A 26,894-nucleotide genomic window follows, 5' to 3' on the forward strand; every position below is an offset into this window, starting at 1 on the left:
GAAAAAATGAAATGCTTTTCATTTAATTCTTTATTTCTAACTCAATTTGGGAAGAAAGAGAAATGCACAATTGATTTTTATGTCGACCTGGGCCTCGTTTCGCGAGAGCGATTTTCAAGGATTTTCAATAGCGGATGGCAATGTCTTGTCAAAACGCGCTTCACAAAAAATCCATCGCTTGTAAGTCGCAAATAAAAGTGTGAGGACTCCAGGCCTCTCGCACATCCAATCCTTTCCTCGCAGGTATAGTGTATCCTTGATTGAGTGGAGATGGAGACTCCAGAAAAGTGTGCTGATTGTATTAGATGGTTTTAAATAAGCCTTTTTCAGGATTTGGACATATAATATGTGAAGCCTGATTACATCATCAAATAATTTGTTCCCCTCCTGTCAGGAAGACTGAAATTGAGTTGAAGTTGAGTTGCTTGAAATGTGACTGCAATGTTATATTGTAGTCTGACGCTATTGTTTTTTTATATGTTCTTCTATATTGTCAGAAGTTTCATGAAGGTTTTCATTGGGGATGACAGTATAAATAAACCAAATGATAAATTGGGGGTACGAACACTAACCCAGCACGTTACTGTTCCTGATCATTCACATTTCCTTATGAATGAGTAAAATAAATACTCGCGCAGGATGGCAAGCTTGGAGGCGGCGGGTTGTCATGGGAACGTCTGCTCTGTGCCCACTGCAGGCCATCCACTCGGTCAGCTGGCACCACGAAGGGAAGCACTTCATGTGCAGCCACTCGGACGGCAGCCTGACCACCTGGAACATGCGCAACACTGCCAGGCCCGTGCAGGTCACCTACCCCCACGGTGAGCCTCTCCCACCCTGAGCCGCCCACTCTGCTCCCACTCTGCGGTCACTGTTCAATATGGCTGCTCAACCCAGACCTGCAGTCACTGTTCATATGGCTGCTCAATCCAGACCTGCAGTCACTGTTCATATGGCTGCTCAATCCAGACCTGCAGTCACTGTTCATATGGCTGCTCAATCCAGATCTATAGTAACAGTGCAATAAAGCTACTCAGACCAGACCTACAGTCAGAGTCCAATAGAGCTACTCAACCTCAGACATACAGTCACAGGGCAATAGAGCTACTCAGCTCAGACCTACAGTCACAGTGCAATAGAGTAACTCAGCTCAGACCTACAGTCACAGTGCAATAGAGTAACTCAGCTCAGGCCTACAGTCACAGTGCAATAGAGTTACTCAGCTCAGACCTACAGTCACAGTGCGATAGAGTAACTCAGCTCAGACCTACAGTCACAGTGCAATAAAGCTACTCAGCTCAGACCTACAGTCACAGTGCAATAGAGATACTCAGCTCAGACCTACAGGCTCAGTGCAATAGAGATACTCAGCTCAGACCTACAGTCACAGTGTGATAGAGTAACTCAGCTCAGACCTACAGGCTCAGTGCAATAGAGCTACTCAACTCAGACCTACAGTCACAGTGCAATAGAGCTTCTCAGCCAAGACCTACAGTCACAGTGCAATAGAGTTACTCAGCTCAGATCTACAGTCACAGTGCAATAGAGATAATCAGCCCAGGCCTACAGTCACAGTTCAATAGAGATACTCAGCTCAGACCTACAGTCACAGTGCAATAGAGTAACTCAGCTCAGACCTACAGTCACAGTGCAATAGAGATACTCAGCTCAGACCTACAGTCACAGTTCAATAGAGTAACTCAGCTCAGACCTACAGTCACAGTGCAATAGAGTAACTCAGCTCAGACCTACAGTCACAGTGCAATAGAGTAACTCAGCTCAGACCTACAGTCACAGTGCAATAGAGATACTCAGCTCAGACCTACAGGCTCAGTGCAATAGAGATACTCAGCTCAGACCTACAGTCACAGTGCAATAGAGATGCTCAGCTCAGACCTACAGTCACAGTTCAATAGAGTAACTCAGCTCAGACCTACAGTCACGGTGCAATAGAGTAACTCAGCTCAGACCTACAGTCACAGGGCAATAGAGCTACTCAGCTCAAACCTACAGTCACAGGGCAATAGAGATACTCAGCTCAGACCTACAGTCACAGTGCAATAGAGTAACTCAGCTCAGACCTACAGTCACAGTGCAATAGAGATACTCAGCTCAGACCTACAGTCACAGGGCAATAGAGCTACTCAGCTCAAACCTACAGTCACAGGGCAATAGAGATACTCAGCTCAGACCTACAGTCACAGTGCAATAGAGTAACTCAACTCAGACCTACAGTCACAGTGCAATAGAGATACTCAGCTCAGACCTACAGTCACAGTGCAATAGAGATGCTCAGCTCAGACCTACAGTCACAGTTCAATAGAGTAACTCAGCTCAGACCTACAGTCACGGTGCAATAGAGTAACTCAGCTCAGACCTACAGTCACAGGGCAATAGAGCTACTCAGCTCAAACCTACAGTCACAGGGCAATAGAGATACTCAGCTCAGACCTACAGTCACAGTGCAATAGAGTAACTCAGCTCAGACCTACAGTCACAGTGCAATAGAGTAACTCAGCTCAGACCTACAGTCACAGGGCAATAGAGCTACTCAGCTCAAACCTACAGTCACAGGGCAATAGAGATACTCAGCTCAGACCTACAGTCATGGTGCAATAGAGTAACTCAGCTCAGACCTACAGTCACGGTGCAATAGAGCTACTCAGCTCAAACCTACAGTCACAGGGCAATAGAGATACTCAACTCAGACCTACAGTCACGGTGCAATAGAGTAACTCAGCTCAGACCTACAGTCACGGTGCAATAGAGTAACTCAGCTCAGGCCTACAGTCACAGTGCAATAGAGTAACTCAGCTCAGACCTACAGTCACAGTGCAATTGAGTAACTCAGCTCAGACCTACAGTCACAGTGCAATAGAGTAACTCAGCTCAGACCTACAGTCACAGTGCAATAGAGTAACTCAGCTCAGACCTACAGTCACGGTGCAATAGAGCTACTCAGCCCAGGCCTACAGTCACACTGTAACAGAGCTGCTTAACCCGAGACCTACAGTCACAGTCCAGTAGAAATGCTCAGTCCCAGAGCTTCAGGGTCTCAGTCCCATAAAGCCACTCAGCCTGCGAATCTACAGGGCCATGGTCAGACCACAGTCCATTCACCCTCTGAATCCCCCCACCCTGGCCTCCTGTCCTCCGGTATGGTTACTCAGCCCCAGACTGGTAGAGCTACAGTCCAATAGGGCATTTCTCTGCTTTTCTCCACAGAACTGACACATAGAAATGAGAAATGAGGAGATGCCATAAGTGACTTCAGTTAAAATGACGGATTAGGCTCGCAGTACTTCAGTGTTTGTTTTGAAACACGCTGCATCCTCGACTATGCCCATAAAATATGAAAATGTCCGCTCCGAGCGGCAATTGTCTTTTCAGACTCGCCCGCCTGACAGCGCAGCGGCAGACTGCGCGCACTTGCTCACTCACACAAGTAATGGAATGAAAGCCCGATCTGATGTTTACACACCGTGCTCTTTTAGGGACACCGAGGCGTGATTCATGCATATTTTAACCAAAACAAACCCGATGCTTCATAATAATCTTCCCCTGTCTAAACAATGAGGCGGCGCGTCTGCCTGGCAGAGCCGCCTGTCTTTTCTGGAGAGGTTTTCATGAGGTCGGAGACTGAAAGGCTTCTAAGGCGTAATTCTCCAAACCCGATTGGCTGGGCCAGGTGGGTGGGTTACGTAAGTGACCCGAAGGCCGGCAGACAGTCTGGCCTTTGTGAACCGGCGAGGGGGCGGCGTCCGAAACGTGTGATATCTGCACCCCGGCTGTTCTACTCGTCTGAAGAACAGATGAATGGAGAAGAGCAGAGGTGAACCTGTAAAGGAGGGGACTCACAATGCAGCCGCGTGGTTCGCTGTGTGTCGCTGATAAAAGAGAACAGGGCTGCCCCACACTGGGCTGCGTTAGCATTTGGGGGGGGGGGGGGGGGGGGGGGGGGGGGTTGGGGTGGTCAGGGTGGGGTTGGGGAGGCAGTGTTTGAGCAGATAAAATCCGGAGGGCCTTAGGTCACACTCCGGCCTGGGATGGGTGGGTACTGTTTTCTTGTTGTGAAAGATGTTACCATGACATCGTTTCGCGTACAAACACGAACCGGTGGACGTGACAACAGAACCGTCTCCCTTTCCTCTGATTTTCGCTCGCTTGGTGTCTCAATTAAATGAAATCCAATATGCTTCACAAGCGTGAATAAATCATGCAAATGTGGCCGAGGTGTTCTACACAGCGCTGGGAAAAACACTGAAATCATTTCCCTGAACACATTTCTGCTTCTGTTCCTGCTGTGCTTCTCAGTGTATACTTGTTTCCCCTCTCTCTCTATCTCTCCCTCTCTCTCAATTTCCCCCTTTCTCTTTCTCTCCCTCTCTCTCTATTTCCCCCTCTCTCTATCTCTCCCTCATTCTTCATTTCCCTCTCTCTCTATCACTCACTCTGCCCCCTTTTTTCTCTCTCTCACCCCTTCCCACCTCTCTTCTCTGTGTCCTCCTCTCTTTTTTGTGACGCTCACTTATACCCGCGATTGGGAAACAGATCCGTCAGATCTGTGCACGTAGCTTCGACGCGCACTGACAAATGGCGAGCGGCACGCTGACAGCGACGAGGTCCAGCGGGTCGCCACCCGCCTGAGCCGCCATCTCCGCGCCCCCCTGTCACCGAAACCCCTTCCCCGCGGTGCGGCGCCTGAAAGCTGCGCTGACGTTCTCGGCGTGAGGCGCTCTCGCGCCGAGCGGGCGTGCTACCCACTGAGCGCGCTCCTGACCGGGTGCTGAACTCCCATCGTCCCGCGAGGCTCGAGCGTGACGCTCTGTTTTTTTTTTGTTGGGTTGGCGCAGGTAAGACTCAGAGGGACGGGAAGAAGCCGGAGTCTTGCAAGCCCATCCTGAAGGTGGAGTACAAAACCATGAGGAGCAGGTGAGCGTTAGCCGTCGCTCCTCTGTGACTGCAGGGCCTCAGTGTTCTCTAAAAACTGGGGGACTAGGTGGACCAGGTCGGGGCGGCAGTGTAGTATAATGGGTAAGGAGCTGGCCTGGTGACCTGAAGGTCACAGGTTTGATTCCCAGGTAGGACACTGCCGTTGTACCCTTGAGCAAGGTACTTAACCTGCAATGCTTCAGTATGTATCCATCTGTATAAATGGATGCAATGTAAGTCACTCTGGATAAGAGCATCTGCCAAATGTCTGTAATGTAATGAATTTGGGCTCATACTATATGCTGGACACAGGCTACCACATGTCATGGGATTGGGTAGAGACAGATTACAGGTCTCATATCATTGGGTGCAGATGGGGTGACTCTGGTCTCGATTGGTCAGAGCCAATTCCCCTTTGTTGATGTGATCTGTGTTTCAGTCTTTTACTGCATCGTATTTAAGAATGCATTTGAGTGTCAGACAGCATGCACATATACAATTAATGTTGTGGAGTATCTTTATTTCTCCCCAGCAGATGGTGATTCTGTGACATTAGAAATGTGTACTCCTTACTCCTACGTGAAAAATAGTGTCGTATTTTATGAAAGTGAAATAGACACAGACTGACTGAATATAAAAAATCCCTTCTCTAAATAAAAAATGGAAAAGAGCAGGATTTGCGGAAGGCGCCCTCATCGCTCAGAAGGATTGGAAACTTTTAAGAAGCCATGTGACGGTGGGGCTTTGTTCTCGGAGCTGTTTAGAATGAGCGACGACATCATCTTTTATGCTCTTCAATTGCAATGGATTTAGGATTACGCCTTGACTGTTGATTTATTTATTTAACATGAAGTTTTATAAAGTCATTATTTCAAAGGAGGCCAAGGGGAATATTGAGAGCCTCGTGAGTGGAGAGATGGATGCGTTCCCATACGGGAGCAGCTCTTGCCCGGAGGGTCTTTCATATATCACACACATTTATAGCATGTGCCTGGTATGCTGGCGTGGATTAGCTCTGACTCACTCCACAGAGCAGCGTTGCACTTTCAGATATTGGACTGTAAATATTAATAAAGTGCTTTGGAAGTTGCCTTTGTGTTTCAGAATTTACACACCTGTGAGACGTCGGTGGCTGCTTAGCTGGCGTTTTTTTTTTTTTTTTTTTTTTTCACATACAGGGGCTGTTTACCCTGCTGAATGTTTTACTGCTATGGTTCATGCAGTAGCTCCTTGCCTGGAACCTTGCCTAGCGCTTTGTGTGTTTTCAAATTTACAGGAAAGGACGGGAGAGCGGGACAGTTGTAAAGACATGTCTGTGTAGTGCTATGAGATAGCGATGAAGAAAAGCTTGTGTTGTCAGACAGTGGTAAAGACATGTCTGCGCTGTGACATAGTGATAAAGATGAGTCTATGTTGTGCTATGAGATAGTGGTAAAGACATGTCTGAGTTGTGCTATGAGATGGTGATAAAGAAGAGTTTGTGTAGTGCTATGAGATAGCGATAAAGAAGAGCTTGTGTTGTCAGACAGTTGTAAAGACATGTCTGCGCTGTGACATAGTGATAAAGATGAGACTATGTTGTGCTATGAGACAGTGGTAAAGACATATCTGAGTTGTGCTATGAGATAGCGATAAAGAGCTTGTGTTGTCAGACAGTTGTAAAGACATGTCTGTGCTGTGACATAGTGATAAAGATGAGTCTGTGTTGTGCTATGAGACAGTGGTAAAGACATATCTGAGTTGTGCTATGAGATAGCGATAAAGAAGAGCTTGTGTTGTCAGACAGTGGTAAAGACATGTCTGCACTGTGAGATAAAGATGAGTCTATGTTGTGACACAGAGATATGAGGACATGTCTGTGCTGTGAGATAACAATAAAAATGAGCTTGCATTGTGATGAGGACAGAGATGTCTGTGTTTCAAAAATGTGGTCAAAAACGTGTCCTTTAACTACATGTCTGTGCTTCAGCAGTGAGCCCTTTGTCATCTTCTCCGGCGGGCTGTCGTATGACAAGGCGGCCAGGAGGCCCACCTTGACCATCATGCACGGCAAGGCCATCACAGTGCTGGAGATGGACCACCCCATTGTGGACTTTATGGTCCTCTGTGAGACGCCATACCCCAACGGTGAGGGAGATGGGAGGGTGGGGGGAGGGGGAAAGAAAGAGAGAGGGAGCTGGTCGTTTTATCTCAGAGAAGGAATGGGATATATAAAAATAGGGAGGAAAGAGGAAGAGAGAATCATAAGCCACTCCCTCTCACTCCTATTTTTTATTTGTGTTAATGAAACCAACTGACTGTTGAATGTATTGCAAGGTTGATAAAGAATAGTGAAGTAAATATTGAAAGCATGTAAACATTATGAATAATAATAATAATAATCATCATCATCATGACAAAAAACAAAAACAACAACAACAATAATAATAATAATAATAATAATAATAATAATAATAACCTTGTGCTGATAAGGAGCACGGCAGGATTATGAAGAGAGCAGAATAAATGCCCCTAACAGGCATGGAGAGAGAAAACTGTACCCTGAAAAATCATAAGGAAGAAAGAGGTTCTTGAGGTACATGGTTTCAAAGCGCACGTACTGTTCTATGGATTGCAGCACGGCATGGAGCACTGTAATGACTGCCACCATATGCTTTAAAGCTGACTCACCTTGATGACAGACATTCAACAGAAAAAAAAAAACCTAGCTCTTCTACATGGAAACAGATCTTCTTTGTGAACCGCATTTGGGTAATGCAGTAAAGTAATTTCTTATGATTGGCTGACTGGTCCCTTGGAACATATACATACATATTGTCAATGTTGTGTCTGTATTAGAAATTTCATACTACTCATTTGCGGTCCTAAGACCTTCTCAGATGCATGACAGAACAAAAAATTGTTTTCTTAAATTGTTTAAAATTAAATGTCAAAACACTCAAAATGAAACCACTGATGGACTCAGGATCAAATAAAAACAAGATTAAAGTGAGAGCAATAAAAGCAGCCTAGATCAGTGCAAAGCTAACTTAAAACGATGCAATTTCAAGTTCATCTTAAAATTAGCTATGGTTGGTACCTCTCTGATCTGAAGAGGCAGTCTATTCCACTGCCTAGGAACATAAAAGCAACACGAAGCTTTGTTCGTTCTTTCGCAGATCATTTTTGGCCACTGAGAAGTAGAGTCTCTGTAGATCTAAGAGCATTTTTGGGACTAATACCCTGCCCAAGCTCAGCTATAACCTTTTGTGCCAAACCATTTAAGATTTCAAAAACAGCTAAAAGGATATTGAGATCAATTCTAAAACAAACAGGCAGCCAGTACAGAGATGTCCTGGACTAATATGAGTGTCAATACCTTTTGCAGCAGCATTTTGAACAAGCAATCTTCCCATATTGTGCTTTGTAAGGCCTATCAAAACACATTTGTTTTTTTTTTAAATGACTTGAAACGAGTGTGTATTCATTTCAGACTGCAAAGCAGAGGCTTTTACTTTTGTAAAGTTCCTAAGATGAAAAAGGACAGCTTTGCAACGTTTCTTGCATGAAGCTGTACTGTTAGTCTGAATCAAGGACCCCCCTTGGTTTCTCTGTGCATCTTTTATGACTTTAAAAATTCTGAAGTGTGGAGATGGAGGAAAATTGAGTTTGAACCCATTTATGTGACACTTAAATCAGAGTACATGCATACCATTCTTTTCAATTTTACTGAGAGGAATCAATTCCATGTGAACAAGCTGTAATTTATAATTAACGTGTAGATTAAATAAATATCCAATTATAGAAATTAATTTGAGGAAACGGGAATATAAATATGCGTGTGTTTCAGTGCTGGACGGACAGGCGGGTCGTCCATGAAGACTAATTGATATCGGCGGCTAACGCGGCTAGGCTAAAGCGCCTCTGTTTCTGTCCGCCCCGCAGAGGTCCAGGAGCCGTACGCCGTGGCGGTTCTGCTGGAGAAGGACCTCATCGTGCTGGACCTGACCCAGAGCAGGTGAGCGAGGCCGCGCCCGGTCCTGCAGCCCGGGCGAGCGAGGGGCGCGGGTGCGACGGGGGGAAAGGCAGACGAGAGGACGGTAGCGGGGGGCAGGATGAGCGATGGCGTTAGCCGCCCAGCTGCGCGATCGTCACCCGGGGCTCGGATGAGCCCTGGCAGGCCGACGGGGGGCAGGGCTCACGCTGGCGTGCGGATGGCGCGGTTTCCCAGCCACCGGCGGGCGACGGGGGGCCGCCGGCGCGATGGCAAGCGTCTCCGCGCGCCCTGAGAAATGGAGACGGAAATGTCAGCGTCAGCGACATGTCACCACGGCGTGGGGCGACAGGGAGGGCGGGAGAGGCGTCACACCCTAGCGGCTGCTTCTTTTTCTTTTCCTCGCTCAGAAAAGAAGGCGCTGTAACATACAATCCCAAATACACAAGCACACAAACACATACAGTGTGCGCACATACACAAGGTCACAAGCGTGCGAACACATACTGTACAATCTCATACGCACACAATGAGGCACACAAAATCTCAGAAGAGTGCACACGCACACACGCACATATACACACACACACGCACACACACATACATGCAAGCACACACATGCACACACACACACACGCGCGAATGCACACACACACACGTGCACACACACACATAAACACGCACACACACACACGCTCACACACACACGCACCCACACACACACACGCTCACACACATGTGCACACACACACACACACACACGCTCACACACGCTCACACACACGCTCACACACACACACACACACACACACACACACACACACACACACACACACATGCAAGCACACACATGCACACACACTCGCCAATGCACACACACACACGCACACACACACACACACACTATGTCGCTGACTCTCAGCCGCGCGTTGCCTGTGGCGTTTCTCCCGCTGTCATGCGTCTGCGAGGACGCGCGTGACAGCTCCGCCGCTTCGTACCCCGGCGGTTCGTCCGCCGCACAAATCCCCCCTGACGGGAGAGGTTAAACACCCGGGGTGGGCTCGCCCGCTGCCTCCTCTCTCGCCAGTCTCGGGAGGGAAGGGCCAAGAAAAAAGCCCGGCCGTGGCGAGTTATGGGTCCGAGCGCCATCGATCGCCCGCGTCCCACGCTCGCAATTAACGCTCCGCCATAACGGCCCACTTTCCTTCGCCCTCGAATGATCACCCGGAGAAACTGCTCAATAAAGCGTACGCTCGACTCATACTTAACGAAGCGGTCCGGACACGAGCTCAGGCCCTCTGCCGCGCTGCATTACAATAAGGCATAGGGTACGAAAGCACATACTGTAAAACAGAAGGTTCACATCTGCCTTTTAAATAGCGCATTTCATTTATAAAGAGTGCGGATATAACATCTTATGTGGATATAACTGGTGATGATATGAGAGCAAATATTTAAAAAGTTGCTGGCATTTATTCTGAATAATTTTCCTTTTTTATGTTTAATGGCAGTGGATGTTTAAATAATATTATAAGCATGGTATATCTAGCAAGCCTCCAATAAGTTTTTTTTGAAGCCATGTGGTGGACAGCCCTGAGTCTTGGCCAGTGCTAGGTAGTTTGACTTGTTTAATGCACGTCCTCACAGAAGTGTATGTGTTAAATGTATTACTAAATGTCATATTGCATATTTTTGTTATGCTATTCCATGTGCCTGTGATGCTAAGGCAGTGAAAAGGTGACTCGTATTCATTTGTGCCCTGCAGCTTCCCCATCTTTGAGAACCCCTACCCCATGGACATCCACGATTCGCCAGTCACCTGCACGGCCTACTTTGCAGACTGCCCACCCGACCTCATACCTGTCCTCTACTCCATGGGTGCCAAACACAAAAAGCAGGGCTACAGTCACAAGGTAAGGGAGGGGCCCACCTGTACGCTAGGGCTCTGACCAATAAATCAATCAACCAATCAATCAACCAACTAACTAACCGACCAACCAACCAATCAATCAACCAATTAAACAGTGAACCAATCAACCAACCAATCAGTCAATCAATCAACCAACCAACCAACCAATCAAACAACCAATCAATTGACCAATTAACCAATCAACCAATCACTCAAATTACCAATTAACCAATCAACCTATCAATGAACCAAATCAACCAATCATCCAATCAATCAGTCAGTCACTCAATAATCAATCAATTAGTAAATATTATTCATCAACCAAGCTGTGCGTGCTGTGCTCAGGGGATGGAGGGCTTCAGCTGGTGGCATTGTTTCTATCTCGTTAAGCCAAACTGACTCCACTCAGTCAGACACCAGCTGTTTGCCGCTAGCAGCTGCTCATGTAGCGTACACCTCCAGCTCCGGGACCGCACAGCTCAGCTGGCATCCCTGTGAGCTCCAGAGGGTCTCTGCAACTGACAGAGCAGGCTGCCGCAATGACACGGGTCTACGAATATGAATTCAAAAATTTGTAATTAATACTGTTTCATTTGTAACTAAAAAAAAGTAATAACAAGAGGGAATTGGGAATAAAAATCCATTTAAAGTGAAATGGTTTTGCTGGAGTTCAGTTTTTTGACATCTGCATCATCAGGAAGCACTGACTGAGCACTGAGCAGCTCCATTTCCCCTCAGCAGAAATGTGTCGCCTAATGAATGCTCTGGCCTTTCTCTCTCTCTCTCTCTCTCTCCGTGGTCAGGAGTGGCCGGTGAGCGGGGGAACGTGGACGCTGGGGGCGCAGACCTACCCGGAGATCATCATCACAGGGTGAGGGTGCGCGGCTGGGGAGGGGGGACGGGCGTACCCTCCATTTTGAGGTTCTGCCGACCAAACGCGGAGAGGCTGTGCCAGCTGCGCCGGGGCGGCACCGTGCGGTTTGGGTCTCTCTGACCGTTTGGCGGAAACGCAAATTACTGCCTTGGTCATGACTGTCTGAACTCCTGTTCTGCGCTCAGGAAGTTCCCGAAATTTACCTGGTGCCTCTTCATGACTTTCTGAATGGTTTCATATATTGTGTGAGTTTGCATGAGAGGGCACTGTAATTATACCATGCTAGTGATGTGAAAATTGATAAACTGAATCTATTAGAGTTTATATGAGTCTATGAGAGATCAAATATAATTTATCAGAGTAAATAAAAGAACTCTAACATTTCATGAAGCAGGATTACTGAGGTAACTGGATAACTGCATGGAGTAAAACCTGCAACGGCTGTTTGTACTTCAGTCCATGTTCCAGATTTGGGAGGGTTCAGAGCAGTTATCCAGCTAACTGAGTAATTCTGCTTCGTGAAACAGGGCGCTGATGTAACATTGAGAATGTATTGTGTTGCGCAGAAATACTCAAATCCTGCCCTCTAGGCCAGTAGTACTGCTGGTTTTCATTCCTCCCCTCTAATCAGGAACTTGTTTAAACCTGGGACAGCAGATGAGGCAAATCTCCGCCTGATCGGTGGCGTTAATCGATCAATTAACTATCGGGTAGGAAAGAGAAGCAGCCGTGCTACCGACCCCGAGGGCCAGGTTTGAGTGTCCCTGATGCAGAGTGTATTGGACAGTGTTAAGTGAAGGTACTGTTCTGCCTCTCCTGCTGAGTGAATGTACGCTGAACGCAGCTGTTTAAGCAGAGTTTCGACGTTAATGCTCTCCACTGTGGGAACCGATTTGGATTAAATCCGGTCGGCGCAGGTCTGGGCAGGGGCGTGCGCACACGCTGATTTTAACTGCGCAAACGTAGCTAAAGTTCCCCAGAGCGAGTTTTTATAGGTAAACAAATCAGATCGTATCGGCACCATTTAATTACGGTATTGAAACGGCGCTAAATTTCCCTCCTCTGCCGTTGTCCCCCTGCAGGCACGCGGACGGGTCGATTAAGTTTTGGGACGCTACCGCCAGTAAGTTCCTCTGCCGAAGTTCCTTCTGTGCTGCACCTCTCAGTCGCATGCCTCCCCTGTATCAGCAAGCACACATTATTTTCATATATTCATCTCGCATTATTTTGTGCAGTACTGACTCATTCAGTGTCACAAGTGTGTCGCGTTACCCATCTGGTGATTCACATGTGGAGATTAAATGCACTGTAAGCTGTGAAATTAATGTATTGTTTACACCACATTCGTGTTTGTGGATAGCACAAAATGCTGTGACAGCAATAAAAGTCTAAAAAACTGTTCTAGTTCACCAATGTTCCACTATCATGTGGCTCTTGGTGCAGATTATTTACCTGGCTCATTTCAGCCCACATTTCAGAACCATTTCTTTATGCACAAATGTGTGCTGCACCCTTTCTACTTCCTATTCATGCCAACTTCCTGCCAATTTCCACTTGCTGCACATTTATACTCCTGTCCCTTTCAAATGCTTCCCATTACCACTTCCCTCCTCTTTCAATTTCCTGCCGACTTCTTACCCTTTTCTTCATCTTGCTTTTTTTACTTCCCACCTCTCTCTCCTTCCTGCCCCCTTTCCACACCCCATCCTGACCCCCATCCCCGTCAGTTACCCTCCAGATGCTGTACAAGCTGAAGACCTCCAAGGTGTTTGAGAAGCCGAAGGCGGGGGAGGGGCGGGGGGTGGAGCTGGTGGACGAGGACCCGTACGCGGTGCAGATGATCAGCTGGTGCCCGCAGAGCCGGCTCTTCTGCGTGGTGGGAATCTCCGCCCACGTCATCCTGTACCGCTTCAGCAGGCACGACGCCACCACGGAGATCACAGTGAGTGGATCTTCAGCACCTAGGGGCACAGCCGAAAGGGCTGCAGGTTCAAATCAAATTTATAATCATTTCCAGTGCTTATTGGACATACAGCGGGACAGAAGTTCATCACATCAGTGTTAATTTGCCCTATTTCACCAAATGTTTTGACTATGAGTAAAATTAATCTGGGTGTTTTTGTTGGTTAATTAGTTGTTTTGTTGTTGTGAGTAAAGTTAGTCTGGATGTCTTTTGTTGGTTGCAGTCCCTGACTGTGAGTAAAAGGAGTTGTAATGTATTTTGTTGGTTGCAGACCCTGACTGTGAGTAAAGGGAGTTGTGATGTCTTGTGATGTCTTGTTGGTTGCAGTCCCTTACTGTGAGTAAAGGGAGTTGTGATGTCTTGTGGGTTGCAGACCATGACTGTGAGTAAAGTTAGTCAGAATGTCTTTTGTGAGTTGCAGTCCCTGGCTGTGAGTAAAGGGAGTTGTAATGTCCTTTGTTGGATGCAGTCCCTGACTGTGAGTAAAGGGAGTTGCAATGTCCTTTGTTGGATGCAGACCCTGACTGTGAGTAAAGGGTGTTGTAATGTTTTTTGTTGGTTACTGTTTCTGACTGTGAGTAAAGGGAGTTGCAATGTCTTTTGTTGGTTGCTGTTTCTGACTGTGAGTAAAGGGAGTTGTAATGTCTTTTGTTGGTTACTGTTTCTGACTGTGAGTAAAGGGAGTTGAAATGTCTTTTGTTGGTTGCTGTTTCTGACTGTGAGTAAAGGGAGTTGTAATGTCTTTTGTTGGTTGCTGTTTCTGACTGTGAGTAAAGGGAGTTGTAATGTCTTTTGTTGGTTGCTGTTTCTGACTGTGAGTAAAGGGAGTTGTAATGTCTTTTGTTGGTTGCTGTTTCTGACTGTGAGTAAAGGGAGTTGTAATGTCCTTTGTTGGTTGCTGTTTCTGACTGTGAGTAAAGGGAGTTGTAATGTCCTTTGTTGGTTGCTGTTTCTGACTGTGAGTAAAGGGAGTTGTAATGTCTTTTGTTGGTTGCTGTTTCTGACTGTGAGTAAAGGGAGTTGTAATGTCTTTTGTTGGTTGCTGTTTCTGACTGTGAGTAAAGGGAGTTGTAATGTCTTTTGTTGGTTGCTGTTTCTGACTGTGAGTAAAGGGAGTTGTAATGTCTTTTGTTGGTTGCTGTTTCTGACTGTGAGTAAAGGGAGTTGTAATGTCTTTTATTGGTTGCTGTTTCTGACTGTGAGTAAAGGGAGTTGTAATGTCTTTTATTGGTTGCTGTTTCTGACTGTGAGTAAAGGGAGTTGTAATGTCTTTTGTTGGTTGCTGTTTCTGACTGTGAGTAAAGGGAGTTGTAATGTCTTTTGTTGGTTGCTGTTTCTGACTGTGAGTAAAGGGAGTTGTAATGTCTTTTGTTGGTTGCTGTTTCTGACTGTGAGTAAAGGGAGTTGTAATGTCTTTTGTTGGTTGCTGTTTCTGACTGTGAGTAAAGGGAGTTGTAATGTCTTTTGTTGGTTGCTGTTTCTGACTGTGAGTAAAGGGAGTTGTAATGTCTTTTGTTGGTTGCTGTTTCTGACTGTGAGTAAAGGGAGTTGTAATGTCTTTTGTTGGTTGCAGTCCCTGGAGGTCCGGCTGCAGTGTGAGGTAGATGACATCATCACACCCTCAGAAGGTGACACCAACCCTGGATTCTCAGACTCAAGCTCGCACTCGCCCCAGCCCCAGCACCCCCCCGGCAGCCCGGGTAGCGAGAGTGTGCGCGACAGCGTCCCTTGCCTCAGGTGAGCGTCACGGCAAGCTCAGTGTGTCTTCCTCTGCATGACTGTGAGTGTGTGCGTGTCACTGTGTGTGTGTGCATGTGTGTTTGTGTCACACATGATCTTGTCATATGTCTCAGTATGGACTCAGTGGAGCTTAAAAGATTCAGCAAAGAAACATTCAAGCCCTTAGACTATTACCTTAAGCTGGTATGGTTTCCTTATACAAGAATAAATCAGCACACAGCACACACAGCACACAGTCTATTCTCTTGAATCAGCATTTTCTGCCATTCCTTTACATCCTTTATTCTTTTTTCATCTATCTTCTCTCCTTTATCTTTGAGTTCCCAATGGTAGGTCAACTGCCTCATGTCAGGTGCAGTCTCTGGACTCCCCAGACTCCAAACCCAAGATCAAATACATTAGAATGTTTCAAATGCAGTGTTCTGCACCTGAATAAAAACCCATTTCTATTCTACAGACTTTTGTATTGCTGATGTTATTTGTATGATTTTTGTTATTTGCATTCTCTCTGTCTCCCATCTCATTCTTTTATGTTGTGATGGAAACCAGAATTTCTGCAGGGTTTTTTTTTTCTTTCTTCCAATTCCGCCCAATGATAAATAATTTTGACTTGTGGAGGACGTGTTATGTAGGAGGGATACTGTGTCCTTCAACTGCAACCTAATATATAATAAAGCAGTCCTCTCATTTCGCTCCTTCTCAGTGTACTGCCTGTCTGCGCTTTTGTATTACTTAGAAAAAATGATTCAAAATGTTTTAAATTAAGTGCCTCTTTGCTTGCTCTCTCCTCTCTTTATTCAATACATTTGTTGTGGAAAGACAAACACTTGGTATAGGATTGCATAAGCATAACTGTACACACATAATAATAATTAAACAATAATAATACTAATAACAATAACAATAATTGTTATTATTATTATAAATTAATAAATAAAACGGTAAAAAAGGTAATTACTTCAGCAGGGACATTTGCTACAATTGCAATGTTTAGTGTGTCTTGCTCTGATTTGTATTACATATTTTGCATACATTTCAATGCTTGTTTGTCTTTGTCTTATGGCACTGCGTGTTTGGTTTGAAAGTTGAGTGCATTGGTCCATTGCAACAGTGTGAGAATATTCCATGTTATTTCAGCACAGCATAAGGTAACTCTGTTTCATTTTCATGCTCTGATACTTTTTTGGTCAATGTAAAGATTTTGGATTTGCCAATAGAAGCAAGTCCGCCTTCACTTTGGTCGCTTAGCTTCCAAAGTATAGTATATGGGACAGGGCTAGGCAGCACCCATTCAGGCTGTCACGTTCATTTAGACTATGCTAGGACCGGGGCACAGTATGTGAGTGGGGTACACTGGCATTATCATTAGCATAATTGTTAAAATTATGTTTAGTTTCATTTTGTTTTGATTAATAAGGGTGCAGTTAGTTCTGACATTTAGCGATGTTTATTTTTCCTGATATTTTTATGCTGTTGCCTATGTTAGATATTGGGGATTTCATTCTCAGGAAGAGGGCCTACCTGTCTGCTTATATACAGTATTTGCACAACTTAATAAACTGATAAATAAATGTAATATCAACATAAAACAAAAATGATGAAATAATGAACATTTGTGTTAAACAAGTAAAAACCATTAAACCTTCTTATATATTTTACAGCTGAAGTAGCATGATTTGGATCATGAGTATGACCACCAGTTTCTCCCCATTTTTCTTGCATGGTACTTCAGTCCTCCGCCAACCTGGAGGTTGCAATAGCCTCTTTATCAAGCCACTTCTCAAACAATTATCCAATCTGCAACACCTCAATCATCTAAGTTAATAAAGTAATTGATACTGCTTAGGCACAGGTAATGATTGAAAGCGATGTTTACAAGCGACACTCACAGTAAATTCAGTTTGATTCCTTACTACCACAGATATGATGCAGTATTTTAAAATGTTTTACTGGCAGAGGCATGTTAGTTTTTGTTAGAAGCAATGGGAACAGCCTACATTTAAAATGAGAGGCACTGTATAATATGTAACTTGCACAAAAATGTTTAATAAAAATAAATCATATTAGTAATAAGACAAGTTTGCAGTGGTATATTAAAAAAGATACATTAAATAAAACTGGTGAATGTCATGTACAAAGTTCAAATAAAAACTCTGTGATTATATTTTATCATGGCCATTAGTTTAACTGTCTCCTGTCACTGATTCATGATTCTTGGTGAAATTTGCCCATAAGGTTTGGAAATATTTCTTCAGCTGTATCCCAGAATTCACCTACACAGGTGCTAATTAAATTAAATGCTAATTAAACTCTAACAGTGTTAATTTAAATCTTAACTGATAACATTTGGACCCACTCTGGAATGTGGGACCAAATGTTATCTGTTGAGTTGAATTAACACTGGACATTTTACTGAGTAGTGACATGTGCAATGTTGCTTTCTTGTGCAAATCATTTATAATTTCCCAGCTTCGATCTACAGTTTTTGTCAAAACCTGGAATTGAGTTTAGTGGGAGGGTTGACACATTGAGTCTGTACACTTGCTTGGGATCAAAAATCCTAACAGACTTGGGAAATCTCTGAGCTGATTTATAGAAACATGGTTTATTTTTGAGTTGGTCTGGTTGTAATACATTGTGAGTTTCTCTGTGCCTTCACTGAAGGTTGACAGTTTAGTGGATAATTGTTTTGTCTGTATTGCTATACATCTGCTGAGCAAGTGTACGGTATTCATTTTTGATACTGCTTCACCTGTTCACTCAAAGACATGCTTTTTGAAGCATTTAAACTTCCATCCATGTTCACTTACCTTTCTCAGACTCTCCACATATTAAATAAACAAATTGTTTTTTAAACATCTCAATTAGAACCAAATTCACATAACCTCTAAGGTTATGCTGGTGTAGTCTTTTCTTTATGGTAGTCTTTGACACATCTTTGCACACACCATGGAGAGTGGTCTTGATATGTTCGACAGTTGAAAAGGGGGTTTTCTTCACAATTGAAAGTATTCTTTGGCCTTCCATGGTCTGCCAGGTTGCTTGATATTGCTGGGGTCACCAGAGCATTCTTGCTTCCTAACAAAGTAGTTGATTTTACACGCCCACTGTTTTGGCTGTGTCTCTGATCAATTTATCCTGACATTTCATGATGACCTGCTTTACTGGCATTTAAACTTATTTTGTCCTTATGTTGAGAGTCTCCAAATGCAAATTCCACACCTAGAATCAACTCTAGACCTTCAGTTAACTTTCTTGTGCATCAACTAATGATGCAAAGTAACTCATTACTTTTGTTCCCCTAAATTGAGGAGACAATGTATAAAAAGTGCAGTAACTCAGCAGATGTTCTAGCTAAAGGATTTAGCCAGGAAATGTAGTTTTTAATAGTCTTTTTATCTGTTTGAACGAACCAGGATTAATAGATAGGATTTAGATTCTGATCCACTTCAGTTCAGCAGGTGGTGGTAATGCTCCATTAAATGGTTGCCATCCGCCAATAAAAAAGCACAAGCAACCAACCAGTCCACTTAGCAGTCGGGTTTAGACTGCAGGGGAGTAAACACCCCCATTAGGCTGAAATTAGCACTGCTTTGTTGTCCTGGCTGGAAGCAGATAATTGAGACCAATGACTGGTCATTTGAGACAGAGTCGTAGCATCTTCAGTTTTGTTTTGTTTTTTTTGTTTTTCTCTGTTTTTTTTTCTTTCCTGTTGTTTTTTTTTTTTCCACTTTCTTAGTGACTTTATGAGTTGAATTAGATTTTTTTCAGTAACCAAGAATAAAAGATGGATTTTTCACCAACTTCCTGTGCTTTCTTACCACTCCACTTCCGCTCAACCCCCCCCCCCCCCGCCCTCCACCCCCACCCCCCCCGCCCCAGGCCAGAAAGACACAGTATCTCTTAGTGACGCTCCCTTTAATTCTCTCTCAGGGTGAAGAACAGGCCTGTGAGGATGCCACCGGGCTACCAGGCTGAGCTGGTGGTGCAGCTGCAGTGGGTGGACGGGGAGCCTCCCCAGCAGATCACCAGCCTGGACCTCAACTCTGCCTACGGACTGTGAGCCATGCCCTCTCCCAAACTCGCTAATAGCATGAGAAGAGAAAGTGTCATAGGTCCGATGTACCCTGCACATACACTCTCCCACACTGGCAGCCTGGTCACCCAGCACTATAAACTCTTCAGCCCGATGGATCTATCTCTCACAATTCACTCACTGTTAGGTTAAAGGCCGTGTTTCATTGCTTAATCAGTTCTGGGCACCGTTCTCCTCTGTATCACCTTGAAAATGTTCTGTATAGCTGACTTGTGAAGGCCTACATAAGGAGGGGGACTAAAACAGAAAAAGGCAGCTGTCATGGTTGCAGTGTGTGCGTTTATTTATTTTTGTCCCTTCGTTTGGCACCCGCCCCCAGACGGATGGCGCCCTAGGCAACCGCCCTTGTCACCGATGCCTAGAACCGCCCCTTTATATACAAGCTCCTCCTCTTTCAAGCCAATACTTTCCCTCTTTGTCGCTCTACCTCTCGTACTTCAGCCTCTTAACTCTCTTTCATTCTATCCCTTCCTTTTCTCTTTGTCATTCTCCCTTTCTGTGTCTTTCCTCATCTCTGTTTCACTCTCACGCTACCCCTTCGCCGGTCTGCTGGCTCAACAACACCTTTTTATTGTTGAACTATTTATTTTTCAACAGATTTAATTTCATAACATTCATTGCATCGTCATTTCATAAGTGTAGATACTTTTTATGCATAGTAAGTTTAAAAAAAATACCCCCTCTTGTTTGACCTACATTAGTGTTCTTTTTCTTTTTTACAATATAGAACCATTGTCATGTCCACCTTTGATATATACCGCCCAGTCCTAAACTAGTCATTTCAGTGTGATTAAAATGGCTGGAAGTGAGCAGATAGCGCTGAATTACACTGAATAAAACTTTGATCTCAGCGTGACCAAATTATGTTGGCTTAATGCCATTGATGAGCAGTGTCATTGAATAGCGCATGCAAAACACTGTGTAGATTGAGTCTGGCCGGGATCCATTGTTTTACAGACTGTCATGAAGCAACAAAATACAAAATAATTTTTTAAAATTTAGAATGTAAAGGTATGTGTTAGAATTTGTTTGAATATGAATTTGTGTGTTTGTGTTTGTGTGTGTGGTATCTGTATGTTTGCGTGCATGTGCGTGTGTGTGTGTGTGTGTTTATGTGTTTCAGACAGACAGAGAGGCAGAGAGAATGTGTGTTTTCAAGACATTTTTATGCACCATTAAATTAGTTTTAGGAGCGTATAATACAGCATGCAGGTGTTGCTTTTTGCCTCATGAATCCTAATTAATACCTTTGGAACTTGTTAATGTGCAAGCGACTGTCTGTATTTTTATGTGCATGTGTATGTGTTTATATGTCTGTGTGTTGTGTGCAGGTTGGCTCTGGGGAACTGCAACGGGCTGGTGGTGGTAGATTACCTGCAGAAAAGCATCCTGCTGTGCATGAGCACGCTGGAACTGTACGGCTCCAATGACCCTTACCAGCGCCTCACACGCTCCCCCCGCAGGAGCAGACCGCTTACTGCAGGTACGGAGAGCAGAGACGCTGTATGCTCACACTCTACAACACTCTGACACTCACATGCCTGCACTTTCAAACACATTCACATATACTCACACACACATGCACGTACACACACACACGAACAGTGGCATGATTTAATTTACACACTGCTTCACACACGCACCCACACGCACAGAAACAATAAAACATTTGGATGTACACACTCTACTACTACTACACACTCACATACACACACAGTTGATCTACACAATCTAATACACACACATGCACAAAGTTGAGCCACACACACACACAGTTGAGATACACACAGACACACATACACACACACATACTGTTGATCTACACACACACACACAGTTGATTTACACACTGTACTACACACACACACACACACGCGCACACACACACCCACACACACACACACATACACACACACTCAGGTTGCATGCTTCGTGCTGCACTCTGTTGGGGTCATTCTGCATGACCTCTCCATCTGTTACTCTGTGTTGGTCCTGCTTCGCTGTACCTCTGCTGTAGATCTGAAGCCCTGCCCAGGATAGCTGCCCCCCCCCCCCCCCCCCCCACACCACCAATACCCCTGTACCTGCACTCACACAGTCTTTTCCAGTGTCACAGCTAATCCATCGACTGGCAGGATTTCAGAAAATCACTCTCCCAACGGACATAATATAATTTTATCTCATCAAGATAGCGCTGATTTGAGAGAATGTTATCTTGATGAGATAGCATTATATTATCTCTGTTGAGAGAGTGATCTTACGAAAGGTGTCTGTTAGGCTGTTGAACTTGCAGGTAGCCTTCAGCAATATCCCCTCTCTTCACCAGGGATTATACGAGCCCCCGTTTGAGATTAGCTTTGCACTTGCTTGATCATAGCTCCAGGTTCACAGTATATGTTTAGGTGAGATTTGGCAGAGGACAGCTTATCCCTTATGGTTAACCGCTGTACTTTCACAGAATGTGAAGAAAAAATTCTGTGCTCTATTCTATAAGTGTCTAGTTTCTGGTCATGTCGTATCCATTGATCTGCTATTATCGATGTTGTTATTGTCACATATCTATCTGTAAGCAAGCTCACTGTGTTCTATGTCAGCAGTAATATTGACTGTAATTATCGCATCAGAGAATGTGGGTATTTTTTCTGCTAGAATTTGCTGCTAGGCTGACATACAGGTAAATATCTACAATATCATTAATGTCAAACTGAGATCTGGGATTTGATGTTTACGACATGATTTAGCATTAAGATTGAAATTCATGAAATGAGACTGTGTGACTTCTGTATTGTCAGGGAGGGATATAATGTGTTGCTTCAGTTTATAAGTATTGATTTAAACTGTTTACGATACTGATATTTTTATGGCACAGTAGTGCAATGAGGTTTCGTCAAAACCCAACCTCTTGTAGTGCTGCTAGACAATTTATGAAATTATGTTAAATTACTTTTGAAAAATAGAACAGTTTCTAAATAACTGTCCTGCTTGAAAAAACTGGGTGTTTTATTTTATTTTTCAAAATGCAATTGCTTGTGATTTTCCATCCACATCTCCTTGCTTTCCAGCCTAAATTTTCCTCAGGGCACAATAAAGTCAGTAAAGAAAAGTAAATATTTGACAACATGTAAATATTTAATTCTCGCACATAAGGCAATAAGGACACATTTAGTCGAACTCCAGTTGTTCTTTCTCCTTAGTGCTGTGTAAGTCACTTTGTAAGCCTCTTTTTAGTTGTTTTTACATTGTCATGAATCTCGATTGTGTAAGTCACTGAAAAGCATTGTGGTTTTATTACCCCATATTGAGTACAGCACTGAAGGTGCTGCACTCGCAGCCAAACGGAATGTTATAAACCTTACTGGCTTCCTGAATTTATTCAGAACATTTGCCATTATAATTGAGGCAAATGTTCTGGATAATTTGCCATTATAATTGTGAAGGGCGTCAATCAGAATAAGAGTTTTACTGTAAATTAGTCTGTACTGTGATTAGGTCACTGAGTCATAGGCCATGATGACCCAGTATCTGGAAGTCATTTAAATGTTGCTGATAAATGATTGCTACAGCCTTACACAGATCTTTTTTTTTTTTTTTTTAGCGTACTGCTGGTTTGTTTATTACTGTACAATGCACTGTTTCTGTTAACTCACCTTAAATTTGTTCCATGTGGCTGCAAATCCAACAGCCAATGTGTGAGTGCCGTTGAGACAGCAAAGAGCTAGCAAGGATGTGGAAGGATCACAGGTCCTTGCTCTCTCTCCCCGACACCAATTGGATGCTGGCTTGCTGGTCACTCTCCTTTTCACTTGGGCCTTGTTCTTTTCTCTCTCTCTCTCTCCTCCCCTCCCTCACCCCCTCCTCCCCACACATTTCTGGTGCCGTTCTGCCTGCTGATGCACGGGCATGGTATCTGGCAGACAACTTTTGCATGCGAGGCCTGTCTAACTTTTATTCAGATTCAAAGAAAAGGATCCGTACTTCTTACCAGAGTAAGTGTGGCCTTGATTTGGGGTGTGTTTGGGTAGGGTCGGGGGGTGGGGTTTTGTGGGCAGGATAGGATGGAATTGACAGATTGAAAGGATCTTTAACTCCACCAAGAGTAATTGGGTGGAGTTACCGAGGGCAGGATGGGAGAATGCACTGAAAGGAAGACTGGGACAAGAGGGGGGGGTCACTGGAATGAAAAACTCCAGTAAAAGCCCAGTTGACAGTTTAAGACCAAGAAAGCCGTCCATTGTAACAGAATATGCCATAAAGTAGAATACAGCCTATCTGAAATGGAGCCCTATGTCAATCGCAGCTCTCAAAAAACCGGGGACATTTATAGATAAGGCAGCCAATATTCTTGCCATTCTAATATCCCAATAACCCTTTGTCCTGGTCACTCTGTCAATGTGTTTTCCTATTGCTGGGTTTTGTCACACTCTGGGTCCTCAGAACCAACCAAATTCAGGGATAATCATGTGTTTTCAGTACAGCGGTTTTATCTCAGTCACAAATGGACTGTTTATGCAGCATTATGTGCTGTGTACATTGTCAAGTATCACACATGACACATTTGAATCATTTGAAATGTACCATGCAGTAGCCCAACAGTGCTCTGAAGCAGTTTTTTTTTTCCATTTTAATATTTCAAAATGAATCTTTTACTATTTGCATGTAAAACTTCTGCTCTCTATATGAGAGTATTTACTTTTTAGGCTGTTTGAAGAATATAAAATCAATTATTTAAGTTTCTATATGAAACATTCAAAACCTTCTGTATCACTCTTACTTTTCTGTTACAGTGATTGATAATTTATGGATTTGGGCTTTGAGCTCCTGGTTTATGGAACAGCTGTGGAAAAAAAGTCTGTAGATACGGCAAAGCGAATGACAAGGGAGGGCGAGATTAGATCAGCCTCCACAGATTCCACTTGATCTCTCAACGTTAGTAAAAACAAACTTGTCTAAAGTTTCAAATCCAAGCTCTAGTTTCTGAGTTTCTGACCTTTGGAGCCTGACTGCACCCATGAGCTTTAGAATGCACACGATGTAAATGTGATCCTTTTACCTCCACTCCAGTTTCTGGACCAGGAATAGGCAGCCCCTTTTCTTGGAGTACAGCAGTGTGGTGCTGCGGTTAGAGGGCCTGAGCTTTAACTAGAAGATTGCAGTTACGAGTTCTTGGGTGGGGACCTCCTGTAGCACTGCTGACAGAGGATGCATAAGCTGAACTGCTATCCTGTGAACATCCAGCTATCTAAAAACAGATAATCAAATGAAATGGGATACTTCATATGAAAGTAAATATTAGCAAATTTTGAAGTTAACCGCACACATATGCGGTACTGTTTGAGCAGGGGTGCCTCCTACTGGTGAGAACCGTGTAGTACTGGAGTGGAGTTTGTGGCATGTCTCCTGTTCTTACTTTCTGTTCGCTTGGGGCCCTGTTTCACAAAGCAGGATTCCTGAGTTACCTGGATAACTGCACTGGAGTAAAACCCGGAACGCTCCCAATGTGGAACATGGACTGAAGTAAAAAGAGCTGTTCCAGGTTTTACTCAAAGCAGTTATCCAGGTAACTCAGTAATCCCACTTTGTGAAATACCCCTCTGGTGTGTTTGATCTGGGCTAACTGGACCTTGTTCTCCCTTCCTCTCTCTCTATGCTGATTGGCTGTGTTTGGTGGATATACCTCACACTGCTGATTGGCTGCTCCAGGCCTGACGGAACTCTCAGACAACCAGGTGTCCCTGGACCTGGAGCGGAGCAGGTCGCCCACCTCAGGTACCGCGACCCCGCCGTGACCTTTCCCGCTGCCAAGGCCTCTCCCAGCAGCAGCCTCGCTCATTGGCTGTCATAGCCCACTGCAAGCAAGCGCCATACGGTCTGTTTCACATGGGGGTTTGGCCAGATTAGACATTAGACATACAGCGATGAACGCTCACCTGTACCTCACAGTACTCTCCGATGACTCAGGGTGACATAAAGACAGAGCTTGTCTTTTTAAAATGAATTATGCTGTGATGTTTTCCTCAGAATGTCGTTTTCATGGCAGAAGCAGCTTTCGTAGTACTAAGCATGATGTCAGCTTAATATCTGGAGTTGTAGCAAGATGAGAGGCCACATGGATGCATGGGGATGAGGAGGGTGTTCATGGAGGGTGTTTGGGCGAAGATGTGTCACGCGCGTGGGGGTTGGCGGAATGTTTGGCAGGACCTGATGGGAACTTGGCGGTTTCGCTGTATGTAGTGTTCTGGGAGGGGCAATGCTGAGGGAGAGCTGAAACTCCACGCAGTGAAGGGAATACTGACGGACTTGGAGGACACCGGGACAATCCAGTCCCCTTCAGGGCTTTGAGGCCGGTGTGCAGATTTAAGCCGGAGTGTGACTGTAAATATAGACGTGTCTGTGTTTGGTTTGCAAAGCTGGGTGGGTATTCGTGACAGACGTTCGCTGCGCGTGTGGAGGACTAAAAAGCAGACAGCTGCTCTGTGTTTGCCTCAGTCAGCTCAGTGTAATCCTGTCAGGAAAGCGGGGTACACAACAGATATGACGGGGAGTTTGGTTTGTTTGGGAATGATCTGAAACACATTTGTTTGTAGCCCTGATTGGGGATTTGTGTCAAACAGCTACTGGATTATGTGTGTGTGTGTCTGTGCGTGTGGCGGTGTGTGTGCGCATGTCTGTGTGTATGCGTGTGGGTGTGCGTGGGTGTACAGGTGCCTATGCGTAATCACACACACACACACACACACACACACACACACACACACACAAACACACACACTGTGCTGAAGATTCAAAACTCTCTTTCCTGGTGGGCTGTCCCAAATGAAGATCGAGCTCCACTTACAGCAGGCCTGTAGTGCTCACAGTTAAGGCCCGGGGTTTGCTAAAAGCACGGTGCACAGATGTGTGTGTGACAGAGGCGGACACGGCAGGGCTTGCAGGATGGATGCGGTGTGCCTTTAACCGAGAGCCACTGATCCAGCGGGACGTGATGCGCACTGTGCCGGTGCTCCAACTGCTTTTGTTTGTGTCCTTTTAGTAATCTAATTATGTTACGGTGCATTGTAATCAGTTGCGTGTAAACAAGAAGGCGGTAAGAGTCGTTGAGCATCTCCAGCCTGCGACGGTTATTTCGTCGCATCTTTGGTTGATGTCTCCTTGGAGACGGAGTCGAGGCTCGTTTTTTGACGGCTGAGTTTCCATTAGCGTCGACTCAATGGAGAAGTTGTCGTTCTCGTTTAATTCAGGGACCTTCAAACCCCTGAATTCTCCTCTGGAGAATCTGGCGTGGCCCTTGTGCATCCGCGCGTCTTCACGCGCAGTTAGCGTAATGGAGATATAGCCAGCGAGGGAGATCTTCACACCTCTGAAGGAGTCCGCGGTGTGCGTCTTTCTTCTCGTCCCCCCCATCCTTGT

At 44.8% G+C, this 26,894-nt stretch overlaps 1 protein-coding gene across 8 annotated transcripts in view; it reads left to right on the plus strand.

Moving 5' to 3' along the window:
* The window catches only part of LOC118223253 (syntaxin-binding protein 5-like), a 177,751-nt gene that overhangs the window by 123,128 nt on the left and 27,729 nt on the right, over nt 1-26,894 (plus strand). For 3 of the 8 annotated variants that reach the window (XM_035409524.1, XM_035409522.1, XM_035409527.1), the window contains exons 8-20: nt 698-821; nt 4,854-4,932; nt 6,902-7,059; nt 8,857-8,929; nt 10,671-10,818; nt 11,618-11,685; nt 12,771-12,811; nt 13,416-13,630; nt 15,225-15,388; nt 19,325-19,450; nt 20,819-20,970; nt 23,402-23,473; nt 25,188-25,253. In XM_035409524.1, coding sequence (XP_035265415.1) covers nt 698-821; nt 4,854-4,932; nt 6,902-7,059; nt 8,857-8,929; nt 10,671-10,818; nt 11,618-11,685; nt 12,771-12,811; nt 13,416-13,630; nt 15,225-15,388; nt 19,325-19,450; nt 20,819-20,970; nt 23,402-23,473; nt 25,188-25,253 — 1,486 coding nt within the window. The remainder of the gene's footprint in view (nt 1-697; nt 822-4,853; nt 4,933-6,901; nt 7,060-8,856; nt 8,930-10,670; nt 10,819-11,617; nt 11,686-12,770; nt 12,812-13,415; nt 13,631-15,224; nt 15,389-19,324; nt 19,451-20,818; nt 20,971-23,401; nt 23,474-25,187; nt 25,254-26,894) is intronic. The other 5 variants (XM_035409528.1, XM_035409523.1, XM_035409526.1 and 2 more) reach the window with 3 other exon arrangements.

Source organism: Anguilla anguilla, chromosome 3 (genome assembly GCF_013347855.1).
Source record: "Anguilla anguilla isolate fAngAng1 chromosome 3, fAngAng1.pri, whole genome shotgun sequence".
NCBI lineage: Eukaryota > Metazoa > Chordata > Actinopteri > Anguilliformes > Anguillidae > Anguilla > Anguilla anguilla.